The 23,303-nt window shown below is 33.5% G+C and overlaps 1 protein-coding gene across 4 annotated transcripts in view; it reads left to right on the top strand.

The window, feature by feature from the left end:
- The window catches only part of greb1l (GREB1 like retinoic acid receptor coactivator), a 148,650-nt gene that overhangs the window by 72,930 nt on the left and 52,417 nt on the right, over positions 1-23,303 (top strand). For 2 of the 4 annotated variants that reach the window (XM_009298040.4, NM_001362307.1), the window contains exons 2-8: positions 2,139-2,223; positions 5,761-5,920; positions 6,231-6,407; positions 13,790-13,966; positions 14,878-15,054; positions 18,228-18,350; positions 19,176-19,292. In XM_009298040.4, coding sequence (XP_009296315.1) covers positions 5,764-5,920; positions 6,231-6,407; positions 13,790-13,966; positions 14,878-15,054; positions 18,228-18,350; positions 19,176-19,292 — 928 coding nt within the window. In that variant the 5' untranslated portion in view covers positions 2,139-2,223; positions 5,761-5,763. The remainder of the gene's footprint in view (positions 1-2,138; positions 2,224-5,760; positions 5,921-6,230; positions 6,408-13,789; positions 13,967-14,877; positions 15,055-18,227; positions 18,351-19,175; positions 19,293-23,303) is intronic. The other 2 variants (XM_068222368.2, XM_021466912.3) reach the window with 1 other exon arrangement.

The following is a 23,303-nucleotide window of genomic DNA, read 5'->3' on the forward strand; positions in this document are numbered from 1 at the left end:
ACTGGACTCTGAAAGCCCTGAAGGCAGCACAGAACTGTTTGGTTGCTGCTGCCTCACTTTTCCTCTGCTTACCATAGTACCTAGATAAGTGATTAGATGAAACTAGGCCCAACAGGCCTTTGGTGAGCTCTTTGTAAAACAGGGCGTGCTACTAGTTGTTAAGATATTCAGTGGTGGTATCAGTCGATTTGACTCATCTTCTGTCACATAAAAGATTTGCCATGTTAATTCTTTTATCTGAAAACCTGATCCACTTCTATGTGCAAGGGAAGGTATTTTAATATGGTAACACACATCGCTTTCGACTGCAATCTCTATTAGATCTCATTTTGTTGGTAATCAATTTACCATGTAATAGACAAACACATCATATTGTAACGATAACGGAGCTAATATGCTTAAAAAGTAATGTATTAGTTCCTGTCCAAAATAATGCTGTTACAGTAACACATTACTAGTAACGCATTATTGCCCAACACTATCAATCACAAAGTGAACATTTTTCCAAAAATTGGACATGTAATACTTTATTAATTAATGGTAACTGTTGTTTTTATCTTGAACCCTACCCTGGTGGTAAAAGTAGAGGTACTTAAACTTAATAGGATTATTGATGCAAAAATGTAAATTCGGTCCATATTTATTTACCCTTCCATTGTTCAAAACCTATTTAAGTGTACTTCAATAGTATTTTGAAGTATATTATTTAATAGGTCCTAGCAACATAGATTCTTTAAAATATCTTCATTTGTGTTCAACAAGGTTAAATTCACTTGAAGGAGAATTAATGATAAAGTAATTAAATTCTTTTGGGTGAACTGTCCTTTTTAAACTAATCAAATTCATCTCAAAACCTACACTGTGAAACCCAACAGTTAACTTTATAAAAATGAAAAATAAGTGTGGTTAAATCCAAATGTACTGAAAGTTATTTCTACTCATTTTAAAAGAGTTTTGAACTCAGTGTTGAAGGTAATGAGTTAATTGATTATTACAACTTAACTCACATTTACAACATAAATTGGAGTAAGGTCACAGTAATCATATAGATTCATTTTTTTTTTAACTCAAATGGTTTGTTGCAATCTGTTTCCTCAAACAATTTGAGTTGCCTTAACCTAACTAGTTTTACATTACTCAGTTGGTTTGAGTTCTCTTCCTTTATTGGGTTTTACTGTGCTCAAATTGCTTCATTTACTCAAATAGATTAAGTTCCCGGTGATCATTTGGATTCGTTTTTGAACCTAAATGGTTTGTTGCAATCGGTTTCCCCAAATGGTTTGAGTTACCTTAACTTTTTGGGTTTTACCGTGTAGTCTCTAAAAACCTGTATTAAAAACAGCCCACACACTTTTCAAAAGTGCTCCAGTCACATAATCCTTGGATACTCAAAACAGAGGTATTAACTGGTTGATTGATAGCTTTGCTACATTTCACTCTTGTTTTAACCAGGCCCAAAGAACAAAACCTGTCCCATCAGTCTTTGTGTAAGCCTGGAAGTAGGAGACGTTGAGTTCCTTTCCCCGATGCGTTCTACAAACATTCCCTTGAGGTCACAGTGTAACTCATCCTTCAGTGTTATCAGTTAACAGCTACATATGTTGAAGATCACTGCAGTCTGTTCGACTTTGCAAACAACTGTCTGATTGGAGATAACGTAGATGAATACTCACAGCATACTATTCGCAATACTCTATTTAGTGCTCTTCAAATCAAACTATGCCTATTGCCAGTTTCTAATAATGCAATAGTCACTTTAGTTTAGGTTACAATTCACGCTATTAACTAATAGCTTATTACCTGCCTATTAGTAAGATATAACTGTTCCTCAATAGTTAAAAAGTATAATCTTATGCTGCATTCCTAATCCTACCCAAAACCTAAGCCCAACTTCTGCTTTAAAATCTATTAATAAACAGCTTATTAGTAGTTTATAATGCTAGTAGTGTTAGTTAATGGTTTGTTATTACCATGAATTGTGACCTAAACTAAGTAGCCGAATTTAAATGCATACTAGATGTGTATTAGTCTTGTTTTTTTAATGTATTAGCTAGCAGAAAGTTTTACCGTAAGCTAATTTATGTACATTTTATACTGTAAATCAAACTGTGATTTGACCATCTGCCCCATGTCTGTAGGTGCAGGAGTACTACAGTTACACTTTGATATACCATGGAGAAGAGGTGATCTTGTTCTTCTGCAGCTAAAGAAATATAATCAAAGGTATAGTGGCTTCCTGCTCCTTGGTTGTAGCAGAAATTTTCTACATTGATGTTTTGCGTGTTTTTAGTACCCCTTTTCGAGGATACACCTTTCAAAATAAAGGTTTTCAAATGCTGTCAATGGAGCAGTGCAAAAGGTGCATGTTTGTTCTTTAAAAAGTCCATATTGATCCAGATATTAGTATATTTAATCTTTCAATTTCCTTCAGCTTAGTCCCTTATTTATCACGGGTTTCCACAGCGGAATGAACCATTAACTATTCCAGCATGTGTTTTACATAGCGGATGACCTTCTGCACTGAAAGAAATGATGTTTGCAAAATTTTTGCAAACCATTTATATGTGTTAAATTCAAACAAACAAAATAAATTTAATAATGTTCAGCTTAATTTTTTTGTTTAAATTCAGCCCAAATAAACCACTTAACTTAAAGAAAATTAGTAAATCCAAGGAATCATATTTGAATAATTTTTTTTCAGTGCAGCCGTAACCCAGTACTGGCAAACATACTAATAAGTGTATTAGTACATAAAAAGTATGAAAAGATACCTCTCTAGTGACAATTTGTTCTTTATTTCAGAGAATGTAGAAGTTGTCAAAACTCTTGGGCTTTGCTATATCTTTGATAGTAACAAACTAATTTATCATTATTTGCTGTATGATAAATACAAACAGAAACCAATACTGAGCTTATTTCTAAATGTTTAAAATGAAGAAAATGTAACTAGAAGTGAAAATTAAAGCGTCAATGCGGAGCAGATGGTCTGACAGATGAGAAGGGTATACCTGACGTGTGTAGTTGTTTGTTACGTGCTAACAGTTGTATTCCATGACAGGTTGTCAGGGGCTATGTGTATTATAAATGGCCACTGTTTCTTTTCAATATAAATACTTGTTTATTTTATTTATCGGTGTGTAATTCAATATTGGGCTACGCAGTGACGCAGTAGGTAGTGCTGTCGCCTCACAGCAAGAAGGTCGCTGGTTGGAGCCTCGGCTGGGTCAGTTGGCGTCTCTGTGTGGAGTTTGCATGTTCTCCCTGCATTTGTGTGGATTTCCTCCGGGTGCTCCGGTTTCCCGCGCAGTCCAAAGACATGCGGTTCAGGTGAATTGGGTAGGCTAAATTGTCCGTAGTGTATAAGTGTGTATGGATGTTTCCCAGAGATGGGTTGCAGCTGGAAGGGCATCCGCTGTGTAAAAACATATGCTGGATAAGTTGGCTGTTCATTCCGCTGTGGCAACATCAGATTAATACAGGGACTAAGCCGAAAAAGAAAATGAATGAATGAATAATTCAATATTACCACACTACCAAATTGTTTTTTGTAGCTGTGCTGTTCTGGAGAATTTTGAGAGCATGTAAAATTCATGTTGGATTATTGTTATGTTTGTTTTATTTATTTTTATTATTGTGGAGTTAGTATTGTGTTGGTACTTCTCTCTGTAACATCTAGCAAAGAGACGACCACCAATAAAACTTGCCTTTGGGCTAATTTGTTTACATTTACATTATTGAGGAATGTTGATTATTGTACACTATCTTTTCGTTGTAAAATAAACAAACAAACAAACAAATAAATAAATAAATCAATAAATAAATAAATAAATGTTTTTGGCAGCCCTATTAGTATGTACACTTTTCAAAATAAAGGTACAAAAGCTGTCAATGGAGCAGTGCAAACGGTGCGTGCTTGTACCTAAAAAGTCCTTATTGCTGTCATGAATTCACATATTACTGCCCTCAATCATTCAATTCCCTTAAGCTTAGTCCCTTATTTATTAGGTGTTGCCATCACAGCGGAATTACCCTAAATAATTATTATTATTAATATATTTGTTTAATTTATTTGTATTAATGTGGAATTTGTAATTTGTTGGTATTTCGGCCTGTAACTTCTGGCAAAGAGATGACTTCTAATGTAAACTACCTTTGGGCTAATTTAGATAAATTTTCATGATTGGGAAATTTAGATTAATGTACAGTGTCTCTTTGTTGTGAAATAAATAAATTAATTAATTAATAATAAAGAAGTAAGTGAAACGATACCCTTGGTTTTGACATCAGGTTGTTGATCATCCTATTAAGTTCATTTTGTGATAATGACCATTTGACCTATACATTATCTCCTACTTGTCTATTGTTCATAGAGCACAATGCAGATTTACCAAAGAATACCAAGGAAGAAAGTCATTTTTATTGCGTTATAGATAGTCAGACCTCCCTTCCAGTCTGATTTGGATTTCCTACTACAGCCAGTACAGACATTTAATCTCTATGCTGCAATTTACACAGTGATCTCATCACCTTGACGTTACTTTGAAATATTTTTCAAACTGGTAGAACCAGTTATCGTTTAGTGAAATATATTCAATTGAATAAAATTCATGTTTATTTATATAGTGCTTTTGCAATGTAGATTGTGTCAAAGCAGCTTAACATAGTTGTAGTAAAGTCTAGATTTCATAGTATACGGTGTATCACTGTCAACATCTCAAAAAATGTGTTTTGGTGATTCGTGACCCTTTAAAATCAAGCCTTGTAAGACTTTTGATGAAGGATAAATGCTGATGTTTCTGTTTTGGGTCTGATTATTTGTGATAGTAAAGGCTCAGATATAATTACAAATGAAATCAAAGAACAAACTAGTGTGATGTTACTTCAGACCAAAATGAATTTTATTTGAAGCACTGAAAAAGTGGCTTTTCTGTGAACAAATTGTATTCTTAATATGACAGATTCAAGGACTGTTCTACGATAGATTAAAACTAGCCTTGTTCAGACTGGAACGAAAGCCTCATCTTGCAGTCCATCAGAAACATTTCATTAATTTTGCTTCCGTCTCATCTTCCTTATAGATGAAAACATTTGAAATGAAACCCTCGTCTACCCTATTTAGACAAGACACAAATCTGAACTGATCACAGAGTGTGTATGTGATGTTTGTAAAGGATATACAGTTGAACTCAGAATTATTAACTCCCCTGATTTATTAGCCCTGGTGTTTATTCCCCCCCAATTTCTGTTTAAGGGAGAGACAGCTTTTTAAACACATTTCTTAACATAATAGTTTTAATAATTCATTTCAAATAACTAATTTATTTAATCTTTGCCATGATTACAGTAATAATAATATTTTACTAGATATTTTTCAAGACACTTCTATACTGCCTAAAGTGACATTTAAAGGCTTAACTAGGTTAATTAGCTTAACTAGACAGGTGTAATTAGGCAAGTTATTGTATTATGATGTTTTTTTCTGTAGACTATCGAAAACAAATAGCTTAAAGGGGCTCATAATTTTGACCTTAAAATGGGTTTAAAAAATTTTAACTGCTTTTATTCTAGTCAAAATAAAACAAACAAGACTTTCTCCAGGATTAAGAATATTATCAGACATATTGTGAAAATTTCCTTGCTGTGTTAAACATAATTTGGGAAATGTATAAAAAAGAAAAAAAATCAAAAGGGGTTTAATAATTCTGACTTCAACTGTATTTAAACTAAGTTAACATTGAAAAATATGATATTTTGTTTCAGATCATGGGAAATTCATACGCGGGGCAGCTGAAATCTGCTCGCTTTGAGGAAGCTCTCCATAACTCAATAGAGGCTTCATTAAGGTCAAGCGGTGGTGACCCACAGCCGGTTTTCACACAGCTATATCTCGAGCCTGATCAGTATTCTGGCCATGTAGAAGGTAAGCAAGGCTATTTGTCCTACAGGAATTGATATTAACTTTTATTATCAGTCATGAATTGCATTTTTTAGCTGATCAACACAAATTTAAAAAGTTTTTTTTACTTGTTCAGACTAATTTAAAATGAGCTAAAACAACACAGTTCTTGAGATTTCATTGGTACAACTTCATGGGTAATCGATTTGTGTTGGGACAACTTGAATGAATTGTGTGGAACCCTGCATTTTTTACAGTGAAAAACTAGCTCAGAAGAGAACTTCATGCTCTATATGGTAATTATGCTGTATATTTTCCGTATTCTGCCCTTCAGATATTAAGCCCAAAATGGACCTAAGCCTGAGATCCGACCCATCCACCCATGTGCTTGTGAAATGCCACTCTTCAAATTCTGTAGAGGATATGGATGACGAGGACGATTCAGACACCAGCAGCCCACCATTGCCTTACCTGCAGGGACCCCCTCCTGATGGCTGCTGCACTGTTGATGGTTGGGAATTTAATCTAGATTTACAGTGACAAGTTGTTTATTATTTACCCGCTCTCAGAGATGGCAAAAGTACACACATCCTTTACTTAAGTAGAAGTACAGATACTCATATTTGAAACGACTCAGTACTAGTCAGTACTTTGCAAGTTGAAGTACTGACTACACTTTTGTACTCAGGTAAAGAAGTACGACCTAAAAAAAAGTACTTAAGTAAAAAGTATTCATTGGTATACCTGTTTTAGTTTCACGGTCATAACTACACTGCACATTATGAACATCTATACAAAATAACTTACATTTCAAATTTTTTCTCAAAATTTTGTTGCCAATGTTTAGCGGCAAAGTAGTCATATTCTAGTAGTAGTATATTCCAAAACAAAATTCTTCTGCCTATATACTGTATTTATAACTCATAATTGTCTTAAATTTAACACTTCTTTTTGTCCAAAACATATTTTAGTTTTTTTTTCTTTTTATTAAATAAAAAAACTGAATGTATTTGAGGATAAATAGTTTTTATGCATTATGCTAAAGCTGCTTCATTTTCTTCAAAGAGCAACACTCTTGCAGCTCATATGATTTCACTGTTTGTTTTTTTGTTTTGTTTGTTTTCAGGGTATTGTGTATATTTTATTTAACATATTTTAAAGTCATTAATGCTGTTAATACACATTTTTGCATCATCTTTCTTCAGATGACAAATTCCTTGTCCTTTGCATTATATTTATATTCATAAATCACCCAGTATAAATGCTTAATTTTCTAAAATATTTATCTAACATTTTGTCTAACAAATTTAAACAAAGACAACAGTGTATACAAAATATACACATTGAAACTATAATACAGAATGAATTATGTTTCAGGAAAATATGAACTCGGAAACTTAGGAAAGAAACCTCATTGCATAGTGTGTTAATAGGTATTTAATTGCTTTAGTACTAACTGTACAAACATTGACAAAAAAAGTACATGATTGTTATGTATTTATTTATTTATTTTGCTGTATTAGATTGAAAGATTAGATGTACAGTACACCATAGTCGGAAGTGGACAAAAGACTTTAATCCCATTTAAATGCCAGATTTAAACAGTAATGCGTCTCTTGTTTGACCTGTGATCTGATCTACCAAAACACATCTTATTACATCGCGGACTCCCCCTGTCTCATCCATGTTAACCGTTCCCATGTTAAGCTTAAATAAATAAGGTTGATAATAAATAACACGATGACAAATAGATTGAGAGAAACAAAAAGGCGTTCAAATTGCGTAGTGACAAGAAATACTATAGATAGCGCCTCAAAATACATACAAAACGAAAGTAACGAGCTCGATTTAAAAATGTAAAAAGTAGAAAGTACAGATATTTTTGTAAAAATGTAAGGAGTAAAAGTAATAAAGTTGTCCAAAAAATAAATAGTGAAGTAAAGTAGTGATACCAGATAAATCTACTTAAGTACAGTAACGAAGTATTCTCTGCTCACTCTAATGATATAAGTTTGTCAAGTGAACATATTTTTTTTACTAGGGCTGTCAATAGCTTACATTATTTTGTTGTGTTCCTGGACATCAAAGCAGTCGTCTTTAGCTTGATTATAGATCTCATCAATCAAAACAATAGGATTCTGGTTTGCTTTATGCAAATGTAGTTTGCGTAAAATTTAGCCAAACACTGAAAAAAATGATTCAAAGATGATTCCTTGGATTTACAATTTTTTTTAAAGTTAAGTGGTTGTAAGTAGTTTATTTGGGCTGAATTTAAACAAACAATTTAAATAGAAAATTACAAAATTTAATTAGTTTAAATTAAACACATATAAGTTGTTTGCAACAATTTTGCAGACATCATTTTTTCAGCGCTTAATTTGAGCTGGATCTTGCCGGATCCTGTTCTGGAAAATGTCAAATATTTTTCATTCTTTTTCTTGTCGGCTTAGTCCCTTTATTAATCCGGGGTTGCCACAGCGGAATGAACCGCCAACCTATCCAGCAAGTTTTTACGCAGCGGATGCCCTTCCAGTTGCAACCCATATCTGGGAAACATCCACACACACATTCACATACACACTCAAACACTACGAACAATTTAGCCTACCCAATTCACCTGTACTGCATATCTTTGGACTGTGGGGGAAACAGGAGCATCGGAGGAAACACACGCGAACGCAGGAAGAACATGCAAACTCCACACAGAAACACCAACTGAGCCGAGGCTCTAACAAGCGACCCAGCGACCTTCTTGCTGTGAGGTGACAGCACTACCTACTGCGCCACTGCTTCGCCCGTCAAATATTTTGTGTTCTGATATTTATTTTAATGGATCTGACATTAACTTGTGCATGGTGAATACCTGTGTGTGTGTGTGTGTGTGTGTGTGTGTGTGTGTGTGTGTGTGTGTGTGTGTGTGTGTGTGTGTGTGTGTGTGTGTGTGTGTGTGTGTGTGTGTGTGTGTGAGTGAGTGAGTGTGAATGAGTGCAAGCAAAGGCTGTGTAGATTGTGTGAGCGCACGCACACACATGACGGTTGTCACTATGCGCACGATAAAGCATTTTCAGTCAATCGGCTTTCTTATGTTTACGGTCACTCTTAAATTAATTAGCAAAAATAAGTAATGGCATAGTGGCCAACCTAAATAATATTTGTATTTTCAAAATGGCAAAGAGATAGTCTTGCATATTAATTTTTTTTAAAACCACGAGTATGATAATAATGATAATGTGCCTGATCAAGTCTAATGTGCGTTATCAAGTCTGAAAATGAGCCTGATCAAGAGAAGATGAAACTGCGGGAATGGATCAGGATAGCAGGAGACAGAAGCAAAGCGATATTAATTCAGCCAGAAAACATGACAGAAGAGGTAACTGTGGGCTTTTCTTGAAGATTAGACTAAGTCATTTAATTATTATTTTTCATTTGGCACATAATAGTGAAGTAAACTGATTGTTCATACGATTTATGTTTGTAGCTACATGTTTTTAATATCCATGACTGGCCTATAACGTTTTATAGCACAAAATAATTAAAGACTGTTCCGAAATGTGATGCTATTTTTTTGCAATATCACCGATTAATGACGTCATGTTCTGGGAAAACTGAAATTGTTTGGTAGAAGTCGGTCAAGGTAACGTTTATTTTTTTAGTTTTGTTCCGGAAATTATTTATTTCTAAATTAAGCACTGCATTTTTTTTATTGTACAGTGGTGAAAAGGTTTGACATTCTGTTTAGTCTGTACACTTTAAAAAAATAATTTTTGCTGCTTGTTCAAACTACTTTTTAAAATAAGCTAAAACAACAATATTTTTGAGATTTTGTTGGGACAACATTTTTGTTTTATATTCAATCCACTAAAAAAAAAAAAAAACAATTACATTAACGTAATCGATTTGTCTTGGGACGGCATGAAGGAATTGTGAGGAACTCAGCATTATTAACAGTGTATGTCACAGAGCAATACACAAGCGCACTTTGGAGACAATCACAGAACATAAATGAGCACAGCACACTAAAGTGAATAAATAACTGAAAACTGGTCAGGAATAACTGTTCTCTTTACATCGGGGAAGAACCCTGCCTGGTTTTTCAGTCCAACCTCATAGGACAACTTAACTATTTTACTAATCGAATATAAAATGTCAGTCATACTAAAACAGTGGTTCTCAAAGTGTAGTATACGTACCACTAGTGGTACGCTGGCTTCATTTTAGTGGTACGCAAAGGAATACTGGATAATGTATGAAAAAAACATGTATACACTTTTAACCCCTTGATGCGAAAGATTACACTGATGTTATCAGCACTGGCTGTACCCTGAATTGTCCGATTACATCGGTGTGCTTAGAATGCTTACTGTTGTTCATCACGCATCAGATGCTAATCAATAAACCCGCTTTGGCGAGCCAGAGAAAGAGGTGCGTGGCCGCGACGCTTGTGGAGCAGATATACGCTAGAGAAGCACTTTTGCAGACCAGTGCTGTTATGTTGGCATTTCAGTTACTGCAAACTCGGTAAATAATTTTACATGTAAATAATTATCACAAATATGTTCGATTTCTGTTTGGAGTTGTGTAAAACAATGCGTGTTTAAAATATATAAAGTTATTTGTTTTTGTAAAGCAGTGTGGCTTTCAATTAATTTGTTACTTCAGATTTAGCCTAATTCATCTGGATTTGTTTTAAATGTCGCAGGACACAGAACATAGACTCACGCAACTTTCTTTTTACTTTAAGAACATTAGCCATTTTTAATTAACTTTTAAAAGCACATTTTTTAATGTTGACTTTTTATTAAATTTTTTACCTATAAGCACAGTACAGTGTTAATGATCAGACTATTTAAAATGTTTAACGTGGCTGACAATCATAAATATTTTTAATAATAGGAATTGTTTTGCCTCATCATTATGGGGGTACCTGGAAAGATAATCATTTTCTGAGGTGGTACTTGATGAAAAAAGTTTGAGAACCACTGTGCTAAAATCTAGCAATTGTTTGAATTTTTTTTGCAAAAAGAGAAGCAAAATTGGATTAGGGTGCTTTGTTAAGAAATACAGATTTGATTGTAGTGGTAGGTACCCAGCAGGCACACAACATCATAAGACATTAATATTTGGTTAGATTTAGGTCATGACGTCAGGTGACCAAAATTCAATGTCTGGCCAGCATCTAAGGATGTTATTTTGACGTCAAAAAACGATTTTAAATTACGTTGATATTTACTTGATTTTAAGTTTTGTTGGAAAGTTACCAAAATCCAACATCTGATAGATGTCATAGAGGTAACATCCCCACAACGTCAAGGTGTAACATGATTAGAGATTGATATTTGGTTGATTTTAGGTTAGACATTGGGCCTGATGTTGGGTTCTGACGTCAAGCTAATTTTCATTTTCAAACAAGATCCAACGTCCCCATGACGTTGGGCTACAACATCAATATGACATCCTGTTGATGTCCTGTGCCAGCAGGGTAGAATCACAAGTTTCATAAACATCTTACTTTTAAGATTACCTGATTTATCTGTGTAACATAAATGACCTTTAACTGCTCCACCAAGAATTTGGTATGCATTTGTTAACTCCTTATGTTGCTAGTTAACACACTCAATGCATTTTTTTGCAACATATCCCATAATTTCTAAAATATCAACCTCTACCAAATGGTTGATATGTCAATTTTTGGTAAAAGAACCAGAATTATTACATGTATTGTAATAAATATGAAAATATGAAGTGTAAGACCATTTTAATTAAAAACAATCAAAATAGAACATTTTTGAATACTAAATCACCTTTTTTTTAACTATGCCCATTAAATATTTCAGATTCTCATTTAACATGTTTTTCTTTTTTTTTTTCTTTTTTACAATAAAACCACAATCAAGTGTAGTAGTGCAACATTTTTTTTTGTAAATAAAGAATAAACTTACCCAAATGCAGTACTAATAAATACTTACGACTTACATCTAAACTTCGGACATAAGCAAGCGGCTCATAATCAAATATCCCCCTAACTAACCCACATTTCCCACTAACTAAACTTACCTAACTCTTCTGTGTTTTCCCAAGAGTCAAGCCTCTTTAAGCAGCTAATACCACTGCTGCACAGCTGAACTGTCGGCTCAGAAATGCAACCACGGCCGTGCACTTAACCCAGCAAAACACCAAAAAATAAAAAAAACTATAACCTATCCGGGCATTTCCAAAACATATTATGAGCCGAACTTACCTGTCCGAAGCCAAACGAACGCTCTGCTCTACCAAAACATGCACCTGATTCTCCTTAACAATTACCGGTCCGCATGCCTCTCAATAAGACAAGCCCCCATATGTTACAACCGGCTCAACGTTGCAACATTAGAGAGACAATAATGACCAGGTAAATTGAAAAGACAAATGATTTATTAACAAAACGTATAGTTAACAAAAATATTTAAAGCAATCAAAGTCAGTATAAGTGAAAGTCAGTAGTGAGAAGCATGTGTATGGTAGTGTACTGAGCTCATGATCCAAACGCAAACTAAAATAAATCAAAAGCGTCAAGCAGAGACGTCCGGCTAATCGAGCTCTCCCAGACAGAATGCCGGACTCCTTATTAACACCACACGATGAGTCTCAGGTGGGATGACCAACCCACCCCTCTGCAATCATCATGCAGGCTCTGCAAATCACAAAAACACACATACAAACAGGTCCCACATGGGACCTAACACTAACTGTGTGTAAACCATTATTTAAAACAGTCATTCTTTAAATAACTTTATATATATTATTTAAAACAGTCAAAATATGGTCAACCATTTGGTAGGGCAGGCAGTTAAAGATAATAAATCTTAAATTTCAATGTGCATTGCTCCTAATATATATTTTTAGCTGCACGAAAACAGCAGTTATTTCACCAAAAAATAGAAAATTCTGTTATTAAAACTTCACCCTCATGTCTTTTCAAACACCCGAGATTCTTCGTTCCACTTCAGAATACAAATGAAGATATATTAGATGAAATCTGAGAGCTTCCTGATCCTCCATAAGCATTAACAGTCCTGATTCGTTCAAAATCTAGAAAGGTACCAAAAAACAGATCATGTGACCCCAGTGGATTAATCTTAATACAATTTGTGCTCACAGAAAACAAAAGTAACAACTATAGTCAACACTTTCTTCTCCTCAGTGTCAGTATAAGGCACGTGTTCACAAGTGCTGTGCATTGTTGTATACCCCAAATGCCCATGCTCGACTATCTGTGTTTGAAAAAAGCACAGACTTATTCAGGGAAATATACTAACAACAAAACTGAGCTTGGAACATGAAGGCACACCCTATACTGACACTGAGGAGAAGAAACTGTTTAATAAAGCTGTTATTTCGTTTTATATGTGCACACAAATATTATTGTAGCTTCATAATATTCTGATAAAACCACTAAGTGCATATGGTCTGTTTTGAAGATGTTTTTTGTTCCTTTTCTGAACTTTGAACAAGTTTGTGGTTGATCAGGAAGCTCTCGGATTTCATCTGAGATATCTTAATGTGTGTTCTGAAGATGAATGAAGGTCTCAGAGTGAAGGTCTCACCCACAAAATAAGGGTGAGATGTTGATAGAATTGTAATTGTTTAGTGAATAACCCTTTAGTTTTTCTTTTTCAAAGCTTAATGATTTAGACTTCCTGTGCATTTACAGTAAATGCTTGCTTGTGCTTAGCAAATTGTGAATTAAAATGTAAAATGAAAAAAGTAGTTGATTTAGAGACAATTTGTCAGTGTCAAGGTGAAATACATGAGAACGGTTTTGCAGAACCGCAGACGGTAGCATTAAAACATTGTGCAAACTGTGAATCATCATGCTTTTTCACTGTATAGCTGACTCAAGTCATCTGTGCACAGGTTTCTGTCAAGCAGGAAAAGATCTGCGCCTGGTTTCCATGGCAACAGAGTCTATCGAGGTTCCTGCAGGGTTTGAGCTGGTCGGTGCCAAATCGCCCAGCATCCCAGAGCACATCCTCGTCTGTGCAGTGGACAAGCGCTTCCTGCCAGATGAGAATGGGAAAAATGCACTTTTAGGTTGGTGTTCCAATACATTTTCACAACTTCAAATGATTAGTTCACTCAAAAATTAAAAATCTGTCAATAATTACTACTCCCCTTACCCTCCAAATATCTGAGGCCCTCACTAAACCTCATTTCAAGAGTTCACACTTAGATATGCTTAGCATTATAGCAGGTTTGGCATGCTGTCCCGGGAGAGAACCCTGAGCTCGGAATTATTTGAGCCCAGGGCTCCTGCCCGGTCAATAAGCATATCAGAGGATCCGAGATCAGGAAGGTCTCGATAGTTCCCCCTTTTAGAAAGGGGAGAAAAAAGAGGAGATGGGGTGGAAGGGGGGATTCTTCCGAAACGAAGATAGGGAAAAAGGTTACAAAGTGATCCATTTGTAGTAGGCTAGGATCACTCGGATTGGATTATTACTGATTACAAATGAGTGACCAGCTGTGCTCAATCATATCACGTGCTCCTCTCGAAATTAGTTTATGAATCTTCACTTATTTTTGGAACACAAACTAAGATAATCTAGATGAAATCTAAGAACACTCTTATCCTCCGTAGACAGCAATGGTCATGACTTATTCCTGAAAAGTATGTCTACTGAAAGCATATGAAAGTCTGTATTGTTTGTATACTTTGGGACCATTGTGGTCAATGAAAGACGAGAGAGATCTCAGATTTTATCTAAAATGTCTTAACATCTGTTTAGAAGACAAACAAAATTCTCAGGGGTCTGGAACTATAAGAGGCTGAGTAATTAATAACATAGTTTTCATTTTGGGGTGAAACTAGATGAACTAGATATTGTGATTTGGACCAAATAGTGGTCATGTTCAATGTCTGTATATATAAACAGCATCAAAAAGACTATTCTTTCTATCAGAGTCTTTCACAGCAGGTAGTGATTTGTGTTTGTGTGTTTCTAAAGGGTTTTCAGGGAACTGCGTGGGTTGTGGTGAGAAAGGGTTCCGTTACTTCACCGAGTTCTCTAACCACATTAACCTGAAGTTATCCACTCAGCCGAAGAAGCAGAAGCACTTAAAGTACTACCTGGTGAAGAACTCTCAGGGTGCTCTGTGCAAAGGAGCCCTCATTTGCTGGAAAGGTACTACACACGTGCAATATATGATAAATTAGCATTAATTACTGGTGCCAATAGCATAGTATTTAAGTGCATCGACATGTAGCACTGAAGTAGTCAGTCCAAGATCGTGGTCCTTTGCACATCCTTCTTTCATTCTGCTTTCCTGTCTCCAATATATTGTCCTATAAAAAATAAAGGTTAAAAACCAGGATTAATCATCCAAAGGTCCTTATTTTTGCCTTGTGTTTACATATGTTCTAATTTCTAATTTCTAATTTATTGTTGAAACTATTCTTGTTTTGTCATGTTCTACATCTCTTTCATGGAGCTCTCAACATAACACAAGTACTATTGAATTAATGAACCCATGTTATGAATGTCTAAAACATACAAATTAAAATGACGAGTATGCCAAGAATGCATTACCATTACCTTTTTTGGGTTAGCTTACCCACAACATATGCTTGGTCAGTAGTTTCATAAAGGGACATTTATTTACATTTTAAAAGTGAAACAATATATACAGTCAAACCCGAAATTAATCATACCCCTGGTGAATTCTGACTTAAAGTTATTTTTAGGGTTTTTTTGGACCGGAAATTGCCCAGGCTACTACCTAAATATAATAAGATGGTGTACAAGAGGCATAACTGTGAAAAAAAAAAAACATATTTCTCAGATTTTATTTACATTTCAACAATAATTTGCCAGGTGTATAAATATTTTTGGCTTAACTGTATACAGTTGAAATCAGAATTATTAGCCCCCTTTTAATTTTTTTTCTTTTTTAAATATTCCCCAAATAATGTTTAGCAGAGCAAATACATTTTTACAGTATGTCTGATAATATCTTTCTTCTGGAGAAAGTCTTATTTGTTTTATCTCGGCTAGAATAAAAGCAGATTTGAATTTTTTTAAAACCGTTTTGAGGTCAAAATTAGTTAAGTTATATTTTCGATTGTCTACAGAACAAACCATCATTATACAATAACTTGCCTAATTACCCTAACCTGCCTAGTTAATCTAATTAACCTAGTTAAGCCTTTAAATGTCACTTTAAGCTGTATAGAAGTGTCTTGAAAAATATTTAGCAAAATATTATTTACTGTCATCATGACAAAGATAAAATAAATCAATAATTAGAAATGAGTTATTAAAACGATTATGTTTAGAAATGTGTTAAAAAAATCTTCTTTATGTTTTACATTAGGGATGTCCTGATCAGGTTTATTTGCCTTCAAGTCCGAGTCTGAGTCATTTGATTTTGAGTATTCACTGATGCAGAAACCCAATCGGATACTTCTATAATACATAAAAAAATAATAAAAAAGAGCAAAGAAACAGATGCAGGATGTTCCTTATTTTTTATATAATTCATCTGATTTATTCAACTGTATATATATATATATATATATATATATATATATATATATATATATATATATATATATATATATATATATATATATATATATATACTATTGTGAAACAATTACCTTAAAGGGGCTAATAATTTTATAATATATATATATATATATATATATATATATATATATATATATATATATAATATAATATAATATAATATAATATATATATATATATATATATATATATATATATATATATATATATATATATATATATATATATATATATATATATATATATATATATATATATATATATATATATATATAGATCCCCCTTTGATTTTTTTTAATATATTTCCTAAATTATGTTTAACAGAGCAAGGAAATTTTCACAGTATGTCTGATAATATTTTTCTTCTGGAGAAAGTATATATATAAGTATATATATACTATTGTGAAACAATTACCTTAAAGGGGCTAATAATTTTATAATATATATATATATATATATATATATATATATATATATATATATATATATATATATATATAATATAATATAATATAATATATATATATATATATATATATATATATATATATATATATATATATATATATATATATATATATATATATATATATATATATATATATATATAGATCCCCCTTTGATTTTTTTTAATATATTTCCTAAATTATGTTTAACAGAGCAAGGAAATTTTCACAGTATGTCTGATAATATTTTTCTTCTGGAGAAAGTCTTATTTGTTTTATTTCAGCTAGAATAAAAGCAGTTTTTAATTTTTTATACCCATTTTAGGGCCAAAATTATTAGCCCCTTTAAGGTAATTGTTTCACAATAGTCTACAAAACAAAGTATAACTATACAGTACCTTGCATAATTACCCTAACCTGCCTAGTTAACCTAATTAACCTAGTTTAGCCTTTAAATGCTACTTTAAGCTGTATAGAAGTGTCTTGAAAAAGATCTAGTAAAATATTATGTACTGCCATCATGGCAAAGATAAAATAAATCAGTTATTAGAAATGAGATATTAAAACTATTATGTTTAGAAATGTGTTGAAAAAAAGCTTATCTCTGGTAAACAGAAATTGGGGAAAAAATTAAACGGTAATTTTTTCCCCAATAAATCTGATCTCATGATTGGAAATTTTGCCTGATAACACGGTTTCAGATTCATTCGGCGTTGGATGTTACCTAATATACCTTATATATATATATATGTATATATATATATATATATATATATATATATATATATTTATATATATTTATATATATTTATTTATATATATATATTCGACTTTTAAGGTGACATCCAATGCCGAATGAATCTGAAACCGTGTTATCAGGCCCAATTTCCGATCATGAGATCAGATTTGGACATCCGTACTTGCCCAGCTCAGACATTATATCAAAATGCAAAAATGTAACAAAATAACACTTTGTTAAACGTTTCAAAATCACGAGATGTTGGAGCGGAGATCAAGGCCCCATAATGCAATTTAAAAGCATGAATATTTTTTTTTTTTAAATTTTTTTCTTTGAATCACAAAATACAGGAAACAGAGAATCTCTATAAATTTTTACAATGAGATTACTCCCTCACTTTCATTCAGCTTAATCTCTGTTTATCAGGTATTGCCACCACGGTAAAAAACTGCCACATTAAGATTATTTATTTAGAAATTATAGAAGAGGAATTAAAAAGTAAATACAGTTGTGTTTGTTGTTACTAAACCTGTTAAATATGATAGAGAATGTTTCACCAAACATCATATTTTTTTTCAACACAGATTGTAAGACACGACCATTCTCAAACAGTGCTTCTTCATCCAAGCCTAGTTCCTCATCCTCACTAAGCAGCAAAGAAAATGGAGACACAAATGGCCACAGTCCATCTCCCTTCCCCCTCTCAGGTGAGTGGACGTGTGGACCATCAAATATTGTATGCCTGGTCGCACGGTTTTGTTCTAAAAGCTTTCTGGTGTTTACTGGAGGACCAGTGTAAGACAACACATGCAGCATCTGTCCAGTGGAGGTTGTCCATCTTCTGCTGGTTTCAGCATGCACAGAGGTCATGTTCTGTTTTGGGGGGAGGGGACATACGGGGGTGGGGGTGAAACCTGGGGTTAAAGAGAGCTGGGGGGGGGGGGCTACTCAGCATTTGGTGACATCTGGCTAGAGGCCACACTGTGTTTACCCAACAGTGTTTGGTGAAAGAAAGCAAGTCATTGTCTCATTCTTCCTCGCAACACCATTCAGAGAAACAGGCAGCTGGCAGCAGAGTGCATCCATTAGTGCTGATAGCAGTCTTTTACAGTGACTAAAATAGGTTTAGGAGAAGGGCTTATTAATGTACACCAAATTTGATAAATGAAGGCTTTTTGTCTAATACATTCCGGATGGGATAACTCACTCAAACATGAAAATGTACTTACTATATACTCACCATCGAGTGGTTCCAAACTTTCATGAGTTTCTTTCTTTTTGAAGAAAGCTAGAAAACCTCTAACCATTAAGTGACTTCCATAGTGTTTGTTTTTCCTACTATGGAAGTCAATGGTTACAGGTTTTTGGCTTTCTACTAAAAGCTTTTGTGTTCAACAGAAGAATAAAACTCATAAAGGTGTGGAACAAGTAAAGGATGAGTAACTGAGGGTAAAATACAATTTTTTTGTCCATCACTTTAACCCCCAGTAAATCGTTGTGTTTGTATAATATGTTGTTTTTCTGACCTACAGACTCGCCTCCTGCCCGCATGCAATCTGGCTCATCCTCAGGGATTTTTGGACCCCAGGAGCTGGGCTTCCTTAAACCATTGAACACACCGACCCACGGGACCAAGACATTACCGATCGGTATCAGATATTTGTCTTCATTTTGAATTCAAAGTAGCATTGATTTCTCATAATACCAGGCTAAAGCCATGAATCATTCTCTACTGAAGTAGATATTTCTTTTGAAAATGCAAGCAGTTCATAAATTATTTTGTAATTTCAGCAATATAAGCTAACAATTCAGCATGCTAAACAAATAACATGTTTTTGCTATACCCTATGTTAATGGATTACACATTTGAACAGGTCACAGTGTACAAACCATACGGGGATATTTGACCCAGAAATGAAAATTACTTCATCATTTATTCTCCCTCATATGGTTTAAACTCGTAGAACTATTATACCAAGAACTATTTATTTGGGCTTACAACTGTAAAACCCAACAGTGAACTTTATCAAATAAAATAAGTTTAGTTAACTCAAAATTTACTTAAAGTTAATTCTACTCATTTGAAAAGAGTTTTGAACTCTTTTGTTGAAGGTTATGAGTTAATTAAATACCTCATCACTTCAACTAAAATGGAGTAAGTTCACAGTATTCACATAAATTATTTTTTTTAACTTAAATGGTTTGTAGCAATCGGTTTCCTAAAACGGTTTAAGTTGCCTTAACTTATTGGGTTTTAAAGTACTCAGGTGGTTTGAGTTCTCTTAATTTATTGGGTTTTATTGTGCTCAAATAGCTTCTTTTACTCAAATAGATTAAGTTCACAGTATTCATTTGGATTAGTTTTTGAACTTAACTGGTTTGTTGCAATAGGTCTCCTCAAATGGTTTGAGTTACCTTAACTTTTTGGGTTTTACAGTGTATGAAACTCTATTGCTTGCTTGTTGGTCAGTAACTTTATAATTATTAATTAAAAAAATGTCTCATTACGCAATTAATATGTAACCCACTTGTCCTACTGCACCCAATCTTTGCTGGGATCGAACCGGCGATTCTTTGCATGGGAGTCAGTTGCTCTAACAAGAAGGCTAAAGGCCATGGTCTCTAGTGTCTGTCGCTAGAGCACCTTTTGAGGTCAGAGAAGTGAGGTTTACCTGCATAGCACATTGCTAGCTAGCCTCCGTTACAAATATCTAGCACTATTTAATAATTATCAAATCGCACAAACTATATTATGGTCTTTTATGTGCAATCAATCAGATTCAAAACAGTCTGAGGGAATCTTTGGAAGCAAAGATTAAACAAGAATCAACCTTAGCTTAATCATCTTCCTCTTTAACTGCTTTAGCTTTAGCTATATATGGCCATGTATGAATGTTTATACATATAATTCATCTAATTGTAACTTTAATGTGCAATAAGTCTGATTCAAAACAGATTGAACTGCATGGGACGATAATCTTTTTCAAGGTATACCGCAATTCAGAAAAGTAAAAATGTTCTGCTATACAGTTCCTAAAATATATGTAAAAAGGTTTTTTTTTTTTGTTAGGTGTGGGGGGTGGGGGGAGGGGGTTAGAGGAAGGAAACTAAAAAACTAAAAAAAAAAGTAATGAAGAGCTCAGACGTCAATAATTTATTTGAATTCTTTAGCCTGACATGTTTGCTGCTACAAAATATCTATTCTCAAAATAAAATATATTGTGTTCAAAGGGGAAAAAAGGTTTTGGTTTTTTACCCAGACATTTAAAAATAATATATTTTAGAGCAGTCACAATCCCGTGAAAATTATTATACGGTTTTTATACCGTCAGAATCTTATACCGGCCCACACCTAAATGTGAGCAGCACATAATAACAGTGTTCAATTTCAGCATCTCAGAGACACTCTGATGCACTTCATCTCTCTCAAATCTTTAATAGTTCTTTGTTTAGGTCACTAAAAACATGCATTTGAAATAACAAAATAAAACTCCATCAAACTAGAAGCTTGTCTGCAGTTTTCTACCAAAATAAAAGCTTTTGGATGCAAAAATTAAATAGGAATAAACCTTAGCTTAATCATCTTTCCCTTAAACTGCTTTAGCTCTAGCTATACATGAAGGTTTATACATATAGTTTCACCTACTATATCAGAAAATAAATGTACCGATTAGTATTTCCAATGGTTAATATATGAGAATATACAGTTAGGTCCATAAATATATGGACATAGACACAATTCTAACATGTTTGGCTCTATGCACCAACACAATGGATTTAAAATGAAACAAACAAGATGAGTTCTAGAGAGGTCTGGCAGAGCACCACCAGGAATGAAAGACAGCGTCTGGTCATGTCTATGCATTCCAGATTTCAGGCTGTAATTGACTGCAAAAGATTTGCAACTAAGTATTACAAAGTGAAAGTTTTATCTGATTATTATTCTGTCCGATTACTTTTGGACCCTTAACAAGTGGGAAGCACATGTGCAAACTGTTGTAATTCCTACAGCGTTCACCTGATTTGGATGTAAATACCCTCAAATTAAAGCTGACAGTCTGCAGTAAAGCACATCTTGTTCATTTTATTTTAAACCTATCGTGTTGGTGCATAGAGTCACAAATATTTATAGACCTAACTGTATATAATAAATATGTAAAAACTGCTATTTTTGCTAATATTTTTTAAAAATATATGTTGCATATATGCATATAAAACAATACAAACCACACAATATACGTTAAAAAAGACAGTTATGCCAATATTTTATCAAAGATGACTGATAACACACATCAGTAAGCCTAGGGTTTATGAACAACATTAAAATTAATTATTTCAAGAATTCTCTAATCAACAGATAAACTTAGAGATCAAATTTTTCATCAAAGCAAAAATTATTGAGCTCTTACCTTACAAAATAGTTCACTTACACTAAACCATCTTCAGTAATGACGTGGCTTAAATATTTAACAGTTTTACTAACATTTAAAACATTTTCTCTGACAAATAAAAATCTAGAAAAATCATATCTCTATGTTCTTTAGTTCCACATGTCATTTAAATTCTCTTTTTTTATTATTATATTGTACATCATATCTCTGCCCATAATCTGCACAAATATTAAACAGCTGCTGAAAACCAGCACTACTTGGGCAAAAGATCATCAGCATACATGTAATGATTTATTGTAGCATCACCAAGCACACAGTCAGCCCTACAATCACTTAATTCCTCAGACAACTCATTCATGCAAACATTAAAAACGGCAGGTGAACATAAACCTCCTTGTCGTACTCCATTACATACTTTAAATGTTTTAGATACAAAATTGCCAAACCTTTATTTGGGTACTTTGATTAGTGTACCAGTAAATTCTTTAAATACTATTAGGTATTCCTCTTAGTTTTAATTTACTAAAAAGCTTTTGATGATTAACCCTATCAAAAGATTTAGGGGCATCAATAAAACCAATTATAACTGTAGAATTTAGCCTTTTATACAGTTCTAATACTTTCTTTATAGCATAAATACATAAATCATTACTGTGATGAGACGTTAAACCAAATTGATAAACAGTGGTCCCCAGAAATGAACCTAATTTGTCTAACATTTTATATATATTTGGAATCCAAATATCAACTTGTTTGTCATGTATGTCATGTGCATATATTGCCATATGTTTCCATATAGATATTGTAGCTATTGTTTTGATTTTAGATTTTTTTTTTAATTACATTAAGCAGCCACAAAGCTGTGTTCGATGTTGTTAACTGCCTTGTTTTTCTACACAAAAGGACAAAATAAATCTCCTCTTTGAAGGTCATTTGTATTGGCTGCTTACCATCACAACCCCTGTGCACACTTATGGAATCGCACACAATAAGTCACTCAGAAACATCAATATAGGTCTAGAAATACTAAATTAAGGGTCTTAATGTCACCGCCACGCTTCAATATTTTTCTGATTGATGTTTAAGACATTTATGTTACTATTTGTGTGTGTGTCAAGAATATTAGATGCAAAAGTGGCCCAGCAGTTCATTATCAACATGCCATCAGTTAAAGGAAATCAATAAACTGTTCCACAGGAACCATTCTTCTTCAGAAATGAGCAAGAATGCATTCCCTGTTGAATTTGTGTGCTTCTAGGTAGGCATTTG

Source organism: Danio rerio, chromosome 2, assembly GCF_049306965.1.
Source record: "Danio rerio strain Tuebingen ecotype United States chromosome 2, GRCz12tu, whole genome shotgun sequence".
Lineage (NCBI taxonomy): Eukaryota > Metazoa > Chordata > Actinopteri > Cypriniformes > Danionidae > Danio > Danio rerio.